At 55.6% G+C, this 19146-nt stretch overlaps 1 protein-coding gene across 3 annotated transcripts in view; it reads left to right on the forward strand.

Annotated features, from left to right (window-relative positions):
- The window catches only part of ITPRIP (inositol 1,4,5-trisphosphate receptor interacting protein), a 23450-nt gene extending 8534 nt beyond the window's left edge, over window positions 1-14916 (forward strand). For 2 of the 3 annotated variants that reach the window (XM_025880532.2, XM_073904232.1), the window contains exon 2: window positions 11162-14916. In XM_025880532.2, coding sequence (XP_025736317.1) covers window positions 11175-12830 — 1656 coding nt within the window. In that variant the 5' untranslated portion in view covers window positions 11162-11174 and the 3' untranslated portion in view covers window positions 12831-14916. Of the gene's footprint in view, window positions 1-9207; window positions 9509-11161 lie in introns of those variants that run through there. The other variant, XM_025880531.2, reaches the window with a different exon arrangement.
- Window positions 14917-19146: the final 4230 nt, after the last annotated feature.

The raw sequence follows: 19146 nt of genomic DNA on the forward strand, positions 1-19146 counted from the left end.
CCCCCCCCCGCCCCCCCATCTCCCCAGAGGAGTCCCTAAGATGCAGGATTTAACAAATCAAAGGGGAGACCTGGCCTTATCACCCATACCGATGCAGATCACCATGTCCTTTACGGAGCACCAGCATGTATGGGACCACCATGCCAAGAAGGAAGTACTGTTGTCCCCCAACTGAGAGACTTGGGATTCAAACCCAGGCCCTCTGATTGCAGAGTCTGGGCCTTTTGCTGCTGGACACTAAGCCTCCTCAAAGTGTTAAGCTCTTCTGAGCTGAAGATCTCGGGCTGTTTCTTTCTGGGTGGCCTTGGGGTGGAGTATGTCCCTGTGAACTTGGCAGAATCAGGGGCTGCTTGCTGCCTGCCCCAGCCTGACCCGCCCGTCCTGTCGTTGGTTCCCAGGCGCCCCTACTACGCGCCAGACGCAGCCTTGCACACAAGCCAGGGCAGAGCGCGGGCATCATTCCCTCCCTGTGGCTGGCTGTTTCGGTCGTCGTTTCGTCTGATTCACAGGGAAGAGGACTCTGTGCAGTCCTAGCCGATTCTGGGGGTAGTTTTGCCAGCAGTTCCCGGACTTACAGTCGAGGCCCCCTGCTTTCTTGGACGGGGAGTGCTGGTTGGCCCTGAACTGAGGCAGCCCTGGAGAGGGCGGGCGGGCCGGCCGACCCTGTTGTTCAGCCCCGGTTCCTGCCGCAGAGAGCACAAGCTCTGAGGCGTTTTACAATTGGGTTGGCCTCCATCTTGCCTTTATTAATTCCCCTTGCTATTCCCTTAAGATGAAAGGGGTTTTAGATCTTTGCAGGCGCAGAGCGGGTGTGTGTGCGTGCGTGTGTGTGTGTGTGTGTGTGTGTGTGTACACATACATGCAGGAGGCCCAGAGCTCTTCCCTTCCCATCCCCCTCCCCTCCCCCCTCCCCCCTGCCCAGCTGGGGCGCAGGCATTGTGTCCAGTACCGCCCAAGCCCCAGGGGACCAGGGTGGGAGAACAGCCTGGGATTTCACTGTGTGGGGGCCAGAATCCCTCCAGCCAGGCCGTGAGTAAGAGGGGGCGGGTGGGGAAACTGTGGAAAAGTCCTGGGGGCGCCTGCCCTCCCTGGAGAGGCCAGGTTGTGTTTGTGAGCTGGTCTGTCTTTGTTCTCCTCCAGCGATCACAGGAAGGTGGCGCCCAGCAGCCTGTTTCATTCCATCCATCCCCGGCTCATCTGTGAGAGGGGGAGCAGGGTGGCCAAGGGAGGGCTTTGTCTCCACTTTGTTTTCCTTTGTATTTTCTCTCTGGTTCCTGCTCAGCCCCCTCGAAGACCCTCCCCATTGAGCCAGCTGTTGTCTGGAGCCTGCTTTCCATCACCGCAGCCTGGCCTCCCTGCCCCACAGCCTAAGTGTGGCCCGTCCTGAGCATTCACTGCTCTGCTTGGAGGCAGGGAGTGGAGAGAACGCAGGGTGGAGGGAGGGAAGGAGGACAAGTCTGGGGGGAGCCTTGGCATTCCTGCGGAGGTGGGTGTTAATGTTCCCTCCCAGCCAGCTCTTGTGGGCGAGATGGGGCCCAGAGGCGGAGGGAAATTCTGAGAAACACTAGCTCAAGCCAAGGCAACATCTGATGGTATATGAGGGCTGCTTCACTGTGGGAAATGGTTACCTCTGTGTTTCCATTGTTAACACGCCCCTGTGATCTCAGGTCCAGACATCTAAGGTGGGAATCCGGGGACCAGGGGAGACGCTTTGGTGCACACTGGCTGTAGGAAACGCTTCCTTCCTGAGAATGGAGGACGCGTGTGGTGCCTTCTTTTGAAAGCGGGTGTCTCCAGAGGGCAGGATGTGAGCACCCTGGTGGGTCCCCAGGATCGCATGCGTCCTTGGTGCCCCGAGCAGGCAGCGCTGCATGTGGGTCTCTGCCAGGCACTTTGGAGAATGTCAAGACGAGCCTTCCGGGCCCTGGAAGTTGTGGGGTCAGACCAGAGCTCAGGCAGCTCACTATGATAAAAGAGCAGGATGGGGTGAACCGGGGAGATGGCGGGGTCTGGAGCTGTGGGCCTGGCAGGGCCTGCAGCCCCTCTGCGCTTCCCTCTCCCAGCTCCGTGGGCTCCTGCCTGTGAAATGGGGCTGCTGCACTGGTGAGCGGAGCTACCTGAGGGGAGAGGCAGGGGAGCAAGGACTGTGGGCTCCCTGCTCTGGGACATCTCCAGAGATGCCATCTGCACAAGGCACCAGGCCTACCCGTGCTCAGAAGGGCTTAATACATATGCTGTCACCCCCTGTCCCCATCCCCCTGCTTGTTCTTGTATCCCTTTCAAGAAAGAAGGGTTTGTCGCAGGAGTTGGGGGTGGAGAGGGATCAGGAAGGCTCTTGGAGGCCCTTTCCGAGATGGGCTTGCTGTGAGGACCATCGGGTAAGGTTTGGGTCATGTGGTGTGGACACGGTGCAGGGAATCGGGGGCAGTACAGGAGATGTTCAGGGGACAGTCAGTAATCGGAAGTGGCCAGGGCAAGTGGGAAGAGAACTGAGGGATCCCCCAAGGCTGGGGGCCAGGCCCTGAACATCAGTCTTAAAGCTCTGACCCGTGTCGCAGTGAGACGGAGAAGGGCGACCTCCAGGGAGGAGGAGGTGGTGGCTGGGGGTGACGGAGGGCTCCGAGGAGCTGAATCCGAAGGCTCCACCTCAGAGGTGGCAGGGGGGTGGGGTGGGGCCAGGAGGCTGTGTTAGTCTCCCAGGGCTGCTTTGACAAAACACCACAAACCAGCTGGGTGGCAAAATGACAGAAACGACCCTCTCAGAGTTCTGGAGGCCTGAAGTCTGAAATCAAGGTACCCGCAGGGCCAGCCTGCCTCCGAATGCTCCGGGGGATCGGGGAGGGGTACTTCCTTGCCCCGTCCAGCGTGCGGGGGCTCCAGGCCTTCCAGCTTTGGCAGCTTCGCTTCAGCCTCCGCCCCCGGCTTCTGTCACCTTCTCATCACTGTCTGTTTGCTCCTTTTCTGTCTCTTTATAAAGACACTTGTCACTGGATTTAGGGCCCGTCCGGGTAATGCAGGCTGAGCTCATCTCAAGGTCCTTAATTTAATTACATCTGTAAAGATGCTTCCTTCCAAGTAAAGTCACATTCACAGGGTATGGGTATTAGCATGGGGACTTATCTTTTTAAGGGTCACCGTTCAACCCACTGCAGCAACTGTTGGATTCAGGGTGGCCTGGGGGAGAACAGGTGAGAGAAAGCTGGATGTGGACCAGGACAAAAGGCTGCCAGGGGGGCCCCTTCCTGTCCCTGGGGCCTGCAAGCTTGCCTGCCATGCCTTAGTGTCTGAGACGCCAGGCCTCAGTCTGTCCGTCCCAGGACACTGTGATTTCCCATGACGTGCTGTGGGGACATCAGGCAGCATGGCTGGACGGAAGGACATCCTGTCCTTCCTGGGAGATTGATGGCTTCCCTGCCTTCTCCGTCTGTTGCTTGCCAAGGGATGTGTATGAGCTGCTGATGGAAGAACAGGACCAGGAAGGACGTGGGCTCTCCCACCCACATCAGCGGAGTCCAGGCCCCTCTCCTTCCTGCACTTGGGCTGACCAGCTGCATGACCCCAGACCAGAGGATTGGGTTGGCATCCTGGTGACTTTTTGGAAACCCCTCCCCTCCTGAAAGCGGGCCTTGAGGAAACTGAGTGGTTTGGCCGGTGTGACTGGCCACCCTCTGTGCGTCTGGCCACCGTGGCCATGGGGCCATGACAGCAGAGCTCACCTTGATGAGAAGGCCGCTCCCCTCACGGCGTAAACTTTGCCGTGGGCTCTCCTCCACTGGGCATGGCGGGCAGGGTGGGGTGGGGGGTTGTCTCTCTGCTCTCTCCCCCACTCCGACCAGGGTCCAGTCTTGGCCCCTGCTTCTTCTGAGCCCAGTGTGGGATCCCCCCTGGGTTAGGGAGGGGCGGTGGGGGTCTGGTTCTCCAGTCCTGGGGACCACAGACCTTAGACAGCAACACCAAGTGCTCCTTTGTGCATACCCAGCAGGCTGCAGAGTCTCTGTTCTCTTCTAGTCCCTGGAGAGGCTGTGGAGAAGGCCTTTAGGTAAATCCCTAGCACAGGCCTGGCCCATGGCCAGCCCTCGTAAATGCCAGTTATGATTATTCTGGGGGTGGCTGCTGGAATGACTGGGAGACACTGGAATACAGTCAGGACTGGGTTTGGGGAGAAGGGTCGAGACAGGAGGGCTATTTCAGGGAGTCCTGTTCACGGAGGAAATAGTAGGAGGTGGAATTGCTGAGGGGGAAGAGTGAGGAGCGTCCCGGGGTCAAGGGCAGCCTTGAGGACGCTTCCTAGGGGGTGGGGAGTGCCAGTGGACAGGAGAAAGGAGGCACGTAGAGGAGGCTGGGGACCAGGGCCCGCAGGCTTTAGGTGGCCCACTGACATATTTTATTTGGCTTCCATGGTTTTCAAAGAATTTTTGAAATAGCACCCGACATTGTAAAATTGAGGGATGTTGATAAAATCCAGATTTCTGGCTTCTCTTGGAAAAAAAAAAAAAAAAGATCATGCCATTCTCAGCATACAGCACATGCGATGTGGTGGCTTTCCCCTTTAGACAAAGCGTGTGGGACCAGTTGACCCCGTGCCCATCACTTGGATTGCCAGCATCGGCAGCCTCGCCCATTTACTACGGGGCCCTGCCCCCAGCCCTCTCCCCCACACTTGGTCTTACAACCCTTGCCTTCAGGAAGGTGACTGAAAGGAGGGAAGGGAAGGAGCCCAGTGGCCATGAAAGTGGCAGGCTGGAGGAAGGTGAGCCTGGCTGGAGGCCAAGACAGGTGTTCTTCTTGGGGATGGGGGGTGGAAGGCGGTGGGGGTGGCTGTAAAGACACGGAGAAGAAGAGACACTGGGGGCCCAGCACCTCACCCGTCAACTCATTTCTCAATTATACTTTGTTGGTTCTCTTCCTTCCTCCTTCTTCACTTCCTTCCTCTGCCTGCCCTCCCTCTCCTACCCAGGCGTGGGGCCACAGGACCCAGCCCCTCCCCAGTGCTGCTCAGACCCTCCCCTATCCCTACCCCATTGGGGGTGCACACAAAAAGGAACCTCAGCAAGAGATGGCCTTGCTGGGGCGTGGGCCAGTCTGCAAGGCCTTTCTCCTCTCCTGCAAGGGACTTCTGTCCTGGAAGGGTGAGAGCCATCTATGCTGAGCCTGTTTACACCCCACCCACCCACCCCAGGCTCCGAGTTGGGTGAAGAGGAAGGAGCTTGTGGAGACATGTCACTCCCACAGCGACCATCTCCTCCCTAACACATGAGAAGTCAGCTCTCACTGACATATTGGGCGCCTGACAAATGGGGCAACCTGGTGCCTGGGAGGAGACAGGAAGACATTCAGCTTTTGGAACTTGCTGGAACTGTAGCTAGGAAGGCAAGGACTTGTGGGCAAAATGACACAAAGGAAGAGCAGGAAGGTGGCCTGACCTGCAAGAGTTCTAAGAAGGGCAAGGGAGGCCTGCACTGAGGGGCAGGCTCCCGGAGGAGGGGCCCGTGAGCTGGTCCTGAATGAAGGTGCCCCTGGGCTGGGCAGGGAAGCTGATGCCAGCGTGCAGCATGGGCTCCGCTAGAAAGAGGCATAGGATCGGGGTCAGGCAGGTCAGACCGCAGGGTCTGCAGACAGGGCTGCAGACAGACAGCTTGCTCATGGCGCCCAAACTCCACCCCAAGACTCAGGGTCAAACTCGAGCTCTGCATTCAACCTATCCTTTCTTACAGTCCTGTTTCCTCGGGGCACAGCCAACCCGGATGATCTGGGTGGTCGCCCCTGGCCATGATGCCTGGGAGGTGGCAGGGCTCACTCATCCCCTGGGTGGGTGGAGGGAGTACAGAGGGAGGGGGACAGCTCACGGCAGACAGGGAGCCTTAGAAGCCACACAGTAGACCTTTCTGCCTTATCAGTCTCTTCACAAGGTAGGATGTTGCAAGTACCTAACTCATGCTCTGAGAATCGAACGACAGAATACACGCCGAGTACCTAGCTTTGTACGTTCTGGCTGTTCACGGGAACACGAACGCCCGCCGCCCCTTCTCTGTTGTCTGTCCGTCCGGGAATCCCTGGGAGGGCCTGCCTGCCTGGATCACTTCGACCCCACCCTCCTGCTCAGTCAGTCTCTTCTTTAGGTCTCTTTAGTTTCATATGTAAAATGGGCCTTAGATGAGTACAACACTAAATTCTCACTTCCTTGAATGTGTGGCTTTATTGCCCCCAAACAGCCGTGTACCTCGCCAGGTGGGCCTGAGAAACTCCAGCACGAGACCGGGGCGCACAGTAGGGGTGCAGCCCAAACTTACTGACAGCTCCGTTTCCCCTGGCCCCTTATTCCTCAGAGGGTGCAGAGCCTAAGCAGTGGGAAAGGGACCCAAGGAACCCCCCCCCCCCCCCCCCCCGCCGGGGCCTGGGCTGCAAGTGGCTTCCCCTGCCATCAACCCACCTTCTTTATTCTAAATTTATAAGGAAACCACCTCAGCCGCTCCTTTCAGTTCTGAAGATGACGCCAGGGCCGGGGCCACTCTTGCTGTTATAATTAGCAGAGCTAATTGCATCTGACAAGCTGGGTGTGGGGCAAAGCCCCCACGAGCTGCAGGATGGGGCTGCAGGGACACCGCAGGAACCATGCCCTCCTCCTCCCTGGAGGCCTGCCTGGCTTGGGCAGGGCTGGTTGTCAGACGTGAGTGGGTGCTGGAACCACCCGAAGGGCCCGTTACAACATAGGTGCTGGGCCCCAGCCCTGGGATTGCACCTGTGAGCCCTGCAGCATCCAGCATGTTCCTTGTGCATAGTAGGTGCTCTATAAACATGGCAGGGTGGAAAGAACTTGGGCTTTCCAGGTGGAAGCAGAAAGAACAAGCTGTATCTCAACCCAGCTGTGCCTTTTCTAGTCGTGTGGCTAGAAAATTGCTTTTTGTCTTTTGCTTGGTTAACCCATCTGTAAAACAGGGATAACACCAGTTAGGTTATAGGGGATCACTGTGCACCCGGCACTCCTAGTGAGGGCTTGATAAATGGAAGCATATCTCTATTAGACAACTCTTAGTGGCATTCATTGGATCAAGCTCTGACTGGGGTGCTGGGGGGCTCTGAGGGATGCAGGAGTGACAGACCCTAGGGAACAGAGAGGCCATCTAGGTTTCTCCCCCAGAGTCTGAGGCTTCTGCGCAGAATAGGGGTCTGAGGAAACCATTGGTCTAGGCCAACCACCTGCAGCCCTCTGCCCCAGCCCCTGCTGCCTCATGACCCTGGCTCTTTGCCAGGCTAAGTTTAGCTGTGACCTGCATAGGCCACCACACTCTGTGGGCAGGGGCCAGGGGTGAAGAGGAACTCAGCAGGTTTCCTGCCGGCTTCCTGGCAAGCGGACAGACAAAAGCCCTCAGAGTGACCCAAGTTAATTTTTAAGCCCAACCCATCTGGATGTCCCGGGTCATGTATTGGGGCAGCCTCATAGGGGTAAGAGCCTTGGACCAAGGCAGAAGTGGACAATTTTGAAATTGGGAAAAGGGGCCCTTTGGGAAGGGGTTATGTGTGTGTGTGTATGTGTGTGTGTGTGCACGTGTGTGTACATGCATGTGTATTCCATGGTTTGGGGAGAGCCTCCCAGATACCTGTCTGTCCCTGTGGTCTCCAGTAAAAGTCACACCACTCTAGTTCCTTCTCATTGTTCTAGCCCCGTGGCCCCCAGGGCAGTATTCCCTGTGGCTTGATTTGGGCAGGGGGAGTAGAGGTTCCAACTTGGCCCCCTCTGGTGAGCACTGAGTAGCCACAGTCTATTCCCCATCCCTTAGGTTGCCATAGGCAGAGCCGGCCTGTCCAGACCTTAAAAGGAGCAAAAAGACAACTGGGATCTCATCTGATCCCTGGGAGCGAGTTGATGGTTTAAGTAAGGAGTGAGTCAGAACTCCACCTCCAGGAGGATCCAAGGCTCCAAAGGCTTCTCCCCATTGCTGGGGGGCAGGGTGGGCAGAGCGGCATGCCAAGGGACAGCTACGTTAGAGGGAGCATTTTGTGCTTTCAAAGCACTTTTGAGCGTGCTTTCCTCCGCACCCCTAGGACTTGGCAGGGCTGGTGTGCTTAGCAGGTGAGAAAACAGAGGCCTGTGGAGGCCTAGAGGGAAGGAGCAAATATTGAAGGGCATCTACTCTGTGCCAGGCACTGTGCCAAGCACCTGAAATGGATTATGTCCCGTAACTCAGCCTTCTAGGAAGGAGGGTCTGCTGTTAGAAGCTAGGCCTCTTGGCAAGGAGCAGAGTCACGTTCAGACCCAGGCCTGTCTGCTTCTAGAGCCCAGGCTCCTCCCACTTTGTCAGCCCATCTCCCTCGTGCTCTGGTAACCCTACTCCTGTCAGTGTTATTGTGGGCTGCTTGCATCCTGCCACAGTACCTTGTAGGGGCACCTGCATCGCCCTTCAGTAACCCCTACGGGCAGGGTCACTGTGTTTCCCCCATCCCATCACAGATACCCTTTCATGAGAAATCTCACTTGGGGGCAGGCATTTTGCTAAGGACTTTATTATACGCATGACCTCGTTCAAGCTTTACAACATCAGGTATGATTATGCCCATTTCACAAATGAAGAGACTTAAGGTCTAAGAAGTTGAGTGATTTGTCCAAGGACACATAGCTAGTACGTGCCCATGTTGGCTTCTAGCCCCATCTTGTCTGCTCCAGAATCCATCCTCTTAACCCCTTGCACACAGAGTCGATGTTGGTTTGGAGCTTTGAATGTTGCCTGTCCCAGTACAAGGAGGCCGTTATAGTCCTTGAACAAGGCATGAGGATGCCCACAGGTAGCCCCGTGGAAGCTGTTGGGGAGAGAGAAGGAAAACTTCCCGGTCTTAAGGCTTGACGATGGCATCACTCCCCACTTGCTGGCCTCCTACCCTGAGTTGGCATGGAGACTAGTCACGAGCTGCCCAGGACTATACTGACCTGTCGGGGTCTGCTGGGCCCAAAGGGGGCTGCCTATAGTACAGGGGCCTTCAAGGGCCTCAGAACCTCCAAATTCTCTCCCAGCTGGTTGCTGCCTGGTGCTGTGCTTCTTAGCACTGCACGCCTTGATCTTAAAACCCTGATCCATGTCAAGAAGCCAGTTTCACAGGTTTGCCTCGGACCACCCTGGCAAAACTTTCCATTGAGGTTTCCGTCATGTGGAAACCAGGGCTGACCTGCCGCTCCTTGTCTTAGGGAAGAAAAGCTGGCTAGCTTCCCCCTGGACTTCTTCTTCACCCCACACCCCTTCCGGCCTGACTTCCTGCACTTTCTCCTGGCCTCTCTGTCTCCTCCTCAAGTTCACCCTGAGGCCTGAATGTGTGTGCACACTGAACTCGGCTGCCGGCGGACCCCGCTTTCAGTTCCTGCTTGCGTGTCCAGCTGTGTATGGGATGAAATCACATCTGAGCAGCAGGCTTTACCCACGCGTGGCAACTCAGGTCACGTACATCCTGGCCCTGCTGGCTAGAACCTGCAGACCTGTCTTTACCTGATGCCACGTCCCTGTTCCTTGGCACCATTAGGGTAAGAACCAGAATAAGTGGTTTTAAGGGTGTAAATTCAAGGATAGGGAATGGGGCTCAAGGAAGGTGGAGAAGCTCCTGTCAGCATGCCTTGGCATACAGGGGGCCAGGGGGGCCCGGGGGGCCCTCTGTGTTCTCTGTTGTCCAACAACGTCATTTGGCCATTTGCTCTCGTCTAGAAGTCCCAGGCAGAAAGGGGGCGGGGAAAGCATGGGAAACGCCCGTTGTTACTCCCCAAAGTTCCTGCCTGGGAGAGGTGAGGGTATAATGTAAGGCTTACCCTGTAAGACTGTGCCTTCCAGACTTTAATGTGGATGGTATTAAAATGCAGATTATGGTTCAGTAGGTCTGGGGTGGGGCCGAGGTTCTGTGTATCTTAACTCCCAGGATTGTAAGGGGTTAGCCCTTCCCTAAAAATCACTTGAGATCTAAAAAATCCATTTGTCCTGGAGGAATGGAGTGTCTCCCTTCACAATTAAGAACTCAGATTTTAAGTTTAGACGACTCAGGAGAGGAAATCCAATGACTCAATCACTCTGGTTGTCTCCAAGATTGTCCTAGGGAGAGACCCAGGAGAAGGCCAGGAGGTCAGTGTCTGAATTTGGGCTGAGGTCTTACAGATCAGAAGTAGAGGTTTGCAGTAGGAGAACGCAAGGGCCCAAAACTGCTTCAAAAACACTTGCTGTTCAGTGGATCTATGCTCTGCACCATCCACTATGCCATGTACACCATCTGCGTGGGTCGCCGCATCCCTCGGTACTGTGACCTGTGGGTCCTATGGCCTTCCTCTCGTCCAGTAAGGAAACTGGGCCTCAGAGAGGTGTGTTAACAGCTAATCAATGACAGGGCTGGCCTTGGAACTCAGCCTTCTTGTTCTTAACCACTAGGCTTTACTGCCTTGAGGAAAGTCACATTCGCCACAAGGCATTCGCTGGGGAGAGGCGGGTTGAAGTATAGGAAAATGACTCAAACCGACTTAAAGTGAAGATATTATTGACTTCTATGACTTTAAAAGTCCAGAGGAAATGGCTTCAGGCATAGCTGGGTCCAGGGAATCTGCTTTTGTCTACGTTGGCATCTTTCTCAAGCAGACCCCCCCCCTTGAGGTCTAGAGAGGCCCCCCCCTCCCCCCCGCAGCTGCGATTCTGTTCCCTGGCAAACCTAGTCTTTCTCCCCATGGTCCCCAGCAAATCCCACCTCTGTGTCCTGCCCATTGGTCGGAGGGAGGTCCTATGCTCCTCACTGAAACCACAGTGTGGGGGTGGGGGTGTGGAATAGCTTGGGCACGGGCTATATGTTCACCACTGGAGCTGGGGGTAGGGTTATCCCCACCCAAGCCATAGGTCAGGGGCCAGAAAAGGGTTGGCTCCTGGGGAAGGTGGGTTGCCGCTTCCCGAAGGAGGAAAGCCTGGGCAGACAGAAACAGGACAGCCTCCAGGAGCTGCTCAGCCAGGATTGCTGGTGTGCAGGGACTTTGCGGTTCTTTCTTCCAGGGCTACACGGAGGCACGGGCTGGGGGGAGACTGCGGGCTGGGCGGGAGAACTGTGAGACCTTCTTCTGCTCGGTGGGACAGAGGTCGGTGAGAGGGTCCGGGTAGGAAGTGGCCTGGAGGGAAGCTGGGTGTGACCTTTGGTCTGTCTCTCTGTATGGCAGGCACGTTCCAGCCATGGCTCTGGGGCTCTTCCGGGTGTGTCTGGTGGTGGTGACGGCCATCATCAACCACCCGCTGCTGTTCCCGCGGGAGAACGCCACGGTCCCCGAGAGCGAGGAGGAGATCATCCGCAAGATGCAGGCGCACCAGGAGAAGCTGCAGCTGGAGCAGCTCCGCCTGGAGGAGGAGGTGGCCCGGCTGGCGGCCGAGAGGGAGGCCCTGGAGCGGGTGGCCGACGAAGGCCAGCAGCAGAACGAGACCCGCACGGCCTGGGACCTGTGGAGCACCCTCTGCATGATCTTCTTCCTGGTGATCGAAGTGTGGCGGCAGGACCACCAGGACGGACCTTCGGCGGACTGCCTGGGAGGGGACGAGGACGAGCTGCCCGGCCTGGAGGGCGCCCCGTTGCGGGGCCTCACCCTGCCCAACAAGGCGGCGCTCGAGCACTTCTACGAGCGCTGCATCCGCGGCACCACGGCCGACGCGGCCCGCACCCGGGAGCTCGTGGAAGGCTTCGTGGATGACTTGCTGGAGGCCCTGAGGAGCCTGTGCAGCCGGGACGCGGACGTGGAGGTGGAGGACTTCATTGGCGTGGACAGCATGTATGAGAACTGGCAGGTGGACAGGCCGCTGCTGTGCGACCTCTTTGTGCCCTTCGTGCCGCCCGAGCCCTACCACTTCCGCCCGGAGCTCTGCTGCTCCCGCCGCTCCGTGCCCTTGGACCGCCAAGGCTACGGCCAGGTCAGGGTGGTCCGGGCCGAGGAGGACGCGCTGGGCTGCGTGTGCGGCAAGAGCCCGCTGGGGGAGGACATGCTGTGTCTCCTCCACGGCAGCCACAGCGCGGCGCGGCCCGGCCGCGGGCTGGAGGCCCTGCTGTGCGCCGGAGACCCCCCGTACCTGGACACGGCACGGGTCATGAAGTGGTTCCAGACGGCCCTCACCAGAGCCTGGCGCCGCATTGCCCACAAGTACGAGTTCGACCTGGCCTTCGGTCAGCTGGACTCCCCGGGCTCCCTCAAGATCAAGTTCCGCTCGGGGAAGTTCATGCCCTTCAACCTGATTCCCGTGATCCAGTGTGACGACTCGGACCTGTACTTTGTGCCCCACCTGCCCAGAGAGCCCTGTGGGGAGACCCCGGCCTCCAGCACCGACTGGCTCCTGTCCTTTGCCGTCTATGAGCGACACTTCCTCCGGATGACCTCGAAGGCGCTGCCCGAGGGGGCCTGTCACCTCAGCTGCTTGCAGATCGCCTCCTTCCTGCTGTGCAAGCAGAGCCGCCTGACCGGCCCCAGCGGCCTGGGCAACTACCACGTGAAGACCGCCCTGCTGCACCTCCTGCTGTCACGGCCGGCCGACTGGCAGGCAGGGCAGCTGGACGCCCGGCTGCGCGACTTGCTCCGCTTCCTGGAGAAGAGCCTGCTAGAGAAGAAACTCCCTCACTTCTTCATCGGCAACCGCAAGGTGCCCGAGGGCATGGGACTCCCTGAGGCCGTGCGCAGGGCCGAGCCTCTCAACCTCTTCCGGCCCTTCGTCCTGCGGCGAAGTCTCTACCGGAAGACAGTGGACTCCTTCTACGAGATGCTCAAGAACGCCCCGGTGCTCATTCGCGAGTATTCCCTGCGTATCCCGTCAGACCAGGCCAGCCCGCCCCACAAAGCTGTTGTCTTGTAGAGCGTCCGGGACCCAGGCGGCCAGGACGCGGGGCACCCCACACGTCCACGCCTCTGGGGGCATCTGCAGGCCCCTGCCCGGGAGAGCGGCGGGCGCTGTGCGGCATCCCGGCTCAGCCCACCAGGGAAGCCTGGCCCTATGGCCCGCGGAGGAAACAGAATTCCAAGCTGGAAAAGCTGATTTGCTTTCTCACCACTGGGGCCCTACTGGTGAGGTTATTGTCTGGGTTTGGTTGATCCTTTGCCGCTTACTTTTGGATCACCACAAATGGCCAAGATGATGACAAAATCCTCTCTGGACGCGGAGCTAAAGACAACGCAAACATCTATGCGGGTGTAATTTTTACATCCCAGGTCCAGGCTTTACTTAAATATCAGCAGAGGATCTGCAGGAATGCTGACGGAGATGCATGTTAAGACCCTGCAGCCTGTTTCCAGTAATCCTTGGCCCCAGGCATCCGCGGCCAAGGCACCAACAGGAACAGTTGTGGGAATTTGCAACCTTCCATCCACGGCCTGCACAGTAGGGGTCCTTTTAAACTATTTGTAGAAAAGACCTAGAAGAGATTCAAGGCCCCAAGGGGCCAATGTCTGTTGCACAGAAGTGGGTACTTGGTGGCAGAGGGAAGTTTCAGTCAGCCACTTGTTCAGCTCCGTGTCTCACTCAGGGTGCACCCCCTTCTCCCACCCCTTACCCCAGTGTGCTGTGCCCTGAGCCCCGTAGGTGCCAATATACCATGCTGGGGACAAGCTCCATAGCTGATCTCTGACCATCCGTGTGGTGGGGGAGGGCGGATACCAGAGGTGGAAGCTGCAAGAGACACAGGGTGACTGGGGCAAAGGGTAGAACCTGTCCCCAGGGCGCTGATGCCCAGTTCAGAGAAGATGGCAGAGCTGAGGAGGGAGGGAGGGATGCCACAGCCCTGAGTTTTCCTCAGCAGAGTCGCAGTCCTAGAACCAAGCATGCCTGGAGGCAAGAGGAGACCCCGCTCCATCTGTTGGCCCCAAGACCCATTCACTGCAGTGGGGCGCTCTCAATGCACAGAACCCCCCTTTCTGGATGGGCTCTGCCAGCCACACAGATGACCAAGACCCGAAGAGGCTCGGCTCACTGGAAACATGCAGGGATAACTCTGCCGACCCAGCCCCCGAGCCCCAGAGAGGTCACCCCGGTACTGCTGGGGGCTGTGGTCACTGGGCAGGCGCCAGAGCCTGCGGTGGGAGCTGGCCGGTCTCCAGGCCTGGGTAGGGGGTTGGGAAGCCACTCCTCGTCCACTTCTGGCTTCACTGGCCCTTTGGGAGTTTCTCCCATGCTACTGCCTCAGTAACCCTTGCAGCAAGCCAGGGGGGAGGCAAGAAGGAGCGCACCTGAACCAGCACCTGAGTTCCCCTCCAGGGTTTAAGCTGGCCAGGCCTGCCGAACAGCAGTCCCCATTCTCTGGGGATGTCAGGCTCACCACGAGCTGCGGAGGGTTCTGTCCCTCACCCAGGGGTGCTCTCACCTGGCCCCAGCGGTTCCGGAAGATGGACGGTTTGCCTGGCAGGGTTCACTTGCGGCAGGAGGCTCGGCTGTGATGGGGCACTGAGGCCTGTAGGAACCCTTCCATGGAAGCTGGAGTCGGACCACGCAGACTTGGGTCTGGTCTCCCCAGCGCCGTAGCGGTCAGCGTGCTGCCAGGAAGGGTGGTCATGCCCGCGTGGCCCCCGGCAGTAGCCCCAAGCCCCCATTCAGTTGTGATTTGTTTCCAGAATCGAGGTGAATTCCCATATTTATTATTGCCCATGCCTTGCCTCCCCCCCCCCATCCTTAACTTGTTGTGCTTGGAGGAGACCCCACAGCCGGGAACCAGGCTCCAGAAGCCAAGACCAAGCCTGAACCTCCCTCAGCCTCCCCTTGGTTTCCAAAAAAGTTCACTGAAAAATGACCTTCTGGCCTCTTGTTTATCCAGAGAAGACAACTCAGCGGGGCAGTGGGGATCTTCTATGCACCAAAGCTGCTTCTGAAGCAGAAAACAGCCGAGCTCTCGGTGTTTCATGCTGCCTTATTTATATGAAAGGAAGAATTAAATTCTTGCAAGGAGTAGAAACCGGTGTTTGTTTTACCTTCAGGAGGTCCGTGAGGTTCCCTGGGCCAAGTTGGGGAGCAGGGAGGGTTTCCTGTTGACCAGTGGAAGCTTTCACTCCCTTTTGATTCTTATGCTTTCAGGAAACTTGTTAAAAAAAATCACAAAATAGAGTCTTTCTAGCCCATCTTTGAAGCAGCCTACAGAGTTCCAGAAGGGGAACGTGGGGGATGTCAGCCCAAGATCTTTCCCCGAGCTCGATGCGCAGACAAGTGTGGGGGCTGCGAGGAGCACGAAGCTTTTGGGTTTTGAGGAAAGAGATTGTCTTTTCAATGGAGGGTTTAGTCCATCAGGGCATTTGGCAGGCCTTTCCACTGAGGACAGCCAGGCCTCTTTCTCTGAGGAAGCTCTCTCCTTTCCCAAGCAGGCTTGACCCCCCCGGGCATCTGCTCGCTGGTTGGATAAGATGCTCCAGAACCACATTTTGCCACACGTCTTGGTTTGGACAGCACTGAAAGAAGGATGGTTGGCCCGAGGCCAGGATGTCGATTAGGTTGGGAAGGGCCACGAGAAAGAGGGGAACACACTGCTGGCTGGTCCCAATGGAGGAGCCCCATTAGAGCCTGCTTCTCCGGCGGTGGTCCCGTGTCACCCGGGTGCGGGTTTCTGGGCCACACTGCAGACTTAAGTGGAGTCTCTAGGAGTCCAGCCCAGAAATCTGCATTTTGCCAAGTTCTCCAGGTGATTCTGAAAGCCCAAGAGCCACCGCTACCTGGGGGGATTAGGCACTGCCTGAAAGATGGGTAAGACTGAGCCGGGGAAGTGTTCCAGCCAGAACCGCGGAGTGAGGGGAGGGGAGCATGACAGACTAGGCAACAGTGAAGTAGCACCTACTTTATGCCAGTCACCCTTCTAGGTGCATTTATGTACATTAACTCATTTAATTCCCATGTCAACCCTATGACATGGGTGCTGTTAACAACCTCCCCACTTTCCGGAGGAGGACACTGAGGCACAGAAGGATAAGTTGCAAAGCCAGAATTTGAACCCAAGCAGGGCTGGTATGTATGCTGATAGATACTGAGAAGTTTTAGCAAATGAGTTTGAAAATGTTGGGGCTGATCTCAGAAAAGCCTTTAAGGCTGAGCCAAGGTAAATTTGAACATCACACAGTAAGCAGTGGTGAGCCATTGCTGATTGGTGAGTGAGAAAGTAAGCTGATTTGCCCCTAACCGTGAAGTCCCTGACTATGTGGTCAGCACTGTGTTGGGTGCTGCGGGGGTTTATGGCCAGCTTCCAGGGTGGCTGGGGTCAGTGGCGACTGTGGCAGGGTCGGTGAATGTCCCGGAAGTTCTAACTTAAGTCACCCCGTAAGCTGATTCAGAACATCTTCATGCTCCATGTGGTCTCCACCTCATGGGACAGAGATGGGAGGTGGTTTGGTTTGGCCAGCAGACCGGGAACAGAGAGTGCCAATAACCACTCGACTTGTCCCCCCCTCCCCTTCACCCTCCTCTGCTTTGCCCCTGGGAAGGGCATCTTTTAGAGTTAACTTTTCTCATTGCCATCCAAAAATAGCTTGTTTTTCTAACTAGTTGCTTTTTTTTTAATTTTATAAAAACAATACAGTCATAATAAAAAAATTCAACCACTGACAGAAAAATTAAGTAACAGATAAATGCATCCACCCCTTACTTCTCCATCCATTCCCCAGCCATAACCATTAGGAAGTTTCTGGTGTATCCTTCCAAAATTTTTCTATGTATGTATCACATGTGTGCATGCATCCCTTTTCCTTTTTACCCAGATTGCATCATACCGTCTAACTTTTCTGGGATATCAACTTTGAACATTTGGTTCTACCCTATTTTTCAAAATAGTCGCTTCCTTACTATCTCCCAGTATGGATAGGTGTACCCTAACTTACCCAGCCTCTCCTACCGAGGGACACTTAAGTGTCTCCACTGTATTTGCTATTATAAACAACACGGCAGTGAACATCTCCGTGCATAAAGTGGTCTTTGAAGTGATCCTCCCTTCTGGTAGTTGCTGTGATAATGTACTCACCAACTTGGTATATATGGATTCACCACCAGTATCTTACCATAAAAGTAAACTGTTGCCTGGATTTTATTCCATCATCATGACTCCACAGAGTGAGGAAAAGGCATTTTTAAGCCAAGTACTGAGCAATACAGCGTGTGTTCTACCCTGGATCAGGCGCTATGTGGGGAATAGAAGTATATGACGAAAGGCTCTGCCCCACGGACGTGGGTCTATGAGGAAGACAAAACTGATGGCCAAAAAATAAGCCAGAGAACAGTAAAGAGCGTTAAGTAATTGAAAGTGAAATGATGTGGCTCTAAGGCCTGCATGGCAAGAGAGGAATTCGAGAACTCCCAGATCAGCTTTGGGTTTGGGATTCTCAGCTCCCGTATACACAGGAAAATGTGAAGAGCCTCCCCAAAGAAAATCAACTCAACATGATTGTTTTCCTGTCCCCAGATGGGTGTGTTCTGTTCCTTTGGCCCCGGGGCTGGTTTATTTCTTCCTGCACAATGTGGGGCCCCCTGCTTTCCTGGTGTAAGTGGCATTTTCTCTTCCTTTGATGTTCCTCTGCAGCCCCACAAAGAAACCAGAAAATAAAGCTTTCAACAACAAACTCTCTTCCAGCAAGATGTAACCACATAAACCTCAGAGATGTTCAAAGACATTTCTTTTTCTTGCTGGGAAAAGGTAGGTCTTTAAAAGTGCCCGGGTGAGATTTGCAGGACAGGGGTGGGGTAAGAGGTTGGGAAGAATTTGGTTGCATCTGTTTCTTTAAAACCCACTGATCAGTGATCTTCTAGGTCTCTCTTAAGGTAACTTTATTTAAAATAGAAACAAAGCAAAGACCCACTTCCCGCCATTTCTCACAAGCCACCCTTGGGCCTGTCTTCTCACCTGACCAGAGATGACTCACACAGCCCCCAAGGCCTCACTGTTCACTTATTTCCAGAGGGTATAATGGACTGTGTTGGACCAAATGTCTCTTGGGACAGTGGTTGGACCTCCAGTGGCTGATAGTTGTCTTGGGTCCCCTCCAAAAAGCATGGCTAGTGCTGAATCAGCCCCAAGATACCAGCCAAGGACAGTGAGTCAGCCCATACATACCCCCTACCCCAGGAATCTGGGCCAACCAAGAGACCGCAGAGACCTCAAGTAGAGTCAGACGCAGGGCCCAGGAGGTTGGTGGCATTCTGCCCTCTCAATATCCCTAGCTTTGTCCAGACCAATTCCTAGAAGCCCTCTCCACACATTTGTGTCGTCCTTGCAACATTTTATAAACTGACCAGGCAGGGAAGCTACTGAAACTCCACCCATCCAGAACCAGACTTCCAGCAGCAACACCAGCTCACCCTGAATGTTTCATGATCCAGGCAGAGACAAGGAAGTATGGACCCCTGCCTAACGCCACGCACCCACTCAAAATGGAGGCCCATATATGAGGTACCGCCCACTAGACACCCAACACCTCCCATGACAGAGCCATGCAAAGACCAAGGAGTCTGAGATTTCCAGACCGTGTAGGTGACACAGGGGCTGAGAACTTGGGCTTTGTGTTCAAATCCCAGCTGTGCCATGTCCTAGCTCAGCAAGTCTCCTAATTTCTATGAGCCTTGGTTTTGCCTGTTCTATAAAATGGGGATGGAACTGTCCACTTCATAGAGCCATTGAGACAATTGAGTAAAAAGGTCACATGGGAAGCACTTAGCTTAGGGCTTGGACAACAAACTCAAAACAAACAGTAAACAACAACAACAAAACTGTAAACAGAAAGTTTGATATTCTGACTCTACCTTGTGCTCCTTCCTCCATACACCGGAAGACTGGGTTTTAGGCTAGGGTTCCAGCAGAGCGCCCGGCTAGCTCTTCCTCTGGCTTCCAGCTGAAGCAGCTCTTGCTGCCACTGCACCTGGGATGTCCGTCTCCCACCCCACCCCTGCTGCCATCAGATTGTCCCAGATAAAGTCCCCAAAGAGGGACTTTATTATGAGCAAATGAATGGCCAATTACCATTTTACTTTAGGACGGAATTTTAAAAAATGATTCCTGCCCTTACCATCTCTATGGTTTCTAGTTATTTATCTTGGTACCTTTCTCCTATGGCAGAGATGCACAGAAACATACACACACATACACACACACTTTGAGACACTTTCTAATTCCCTGAGCATAACTCAAATATTCCCCGGCTTTGGAAGCATAAGCCCA

This window comes from Callorhinus ursinus, unplaced genomic scaffold (genome assembly GCF_003265705.2).
Source record: "Callorhinus ursinus isolate GAN/ISIS: 27379988/994484 unplaced genomic scaffold, GSC_fseal_2.0 scaffold20, whole genome shotgun sequence".
NCBI lineage: Eukaryota > Metazoa > Chordata > Mammalia > Carnivora > Otariidae > Callorhinus > Callorhinus ursinus.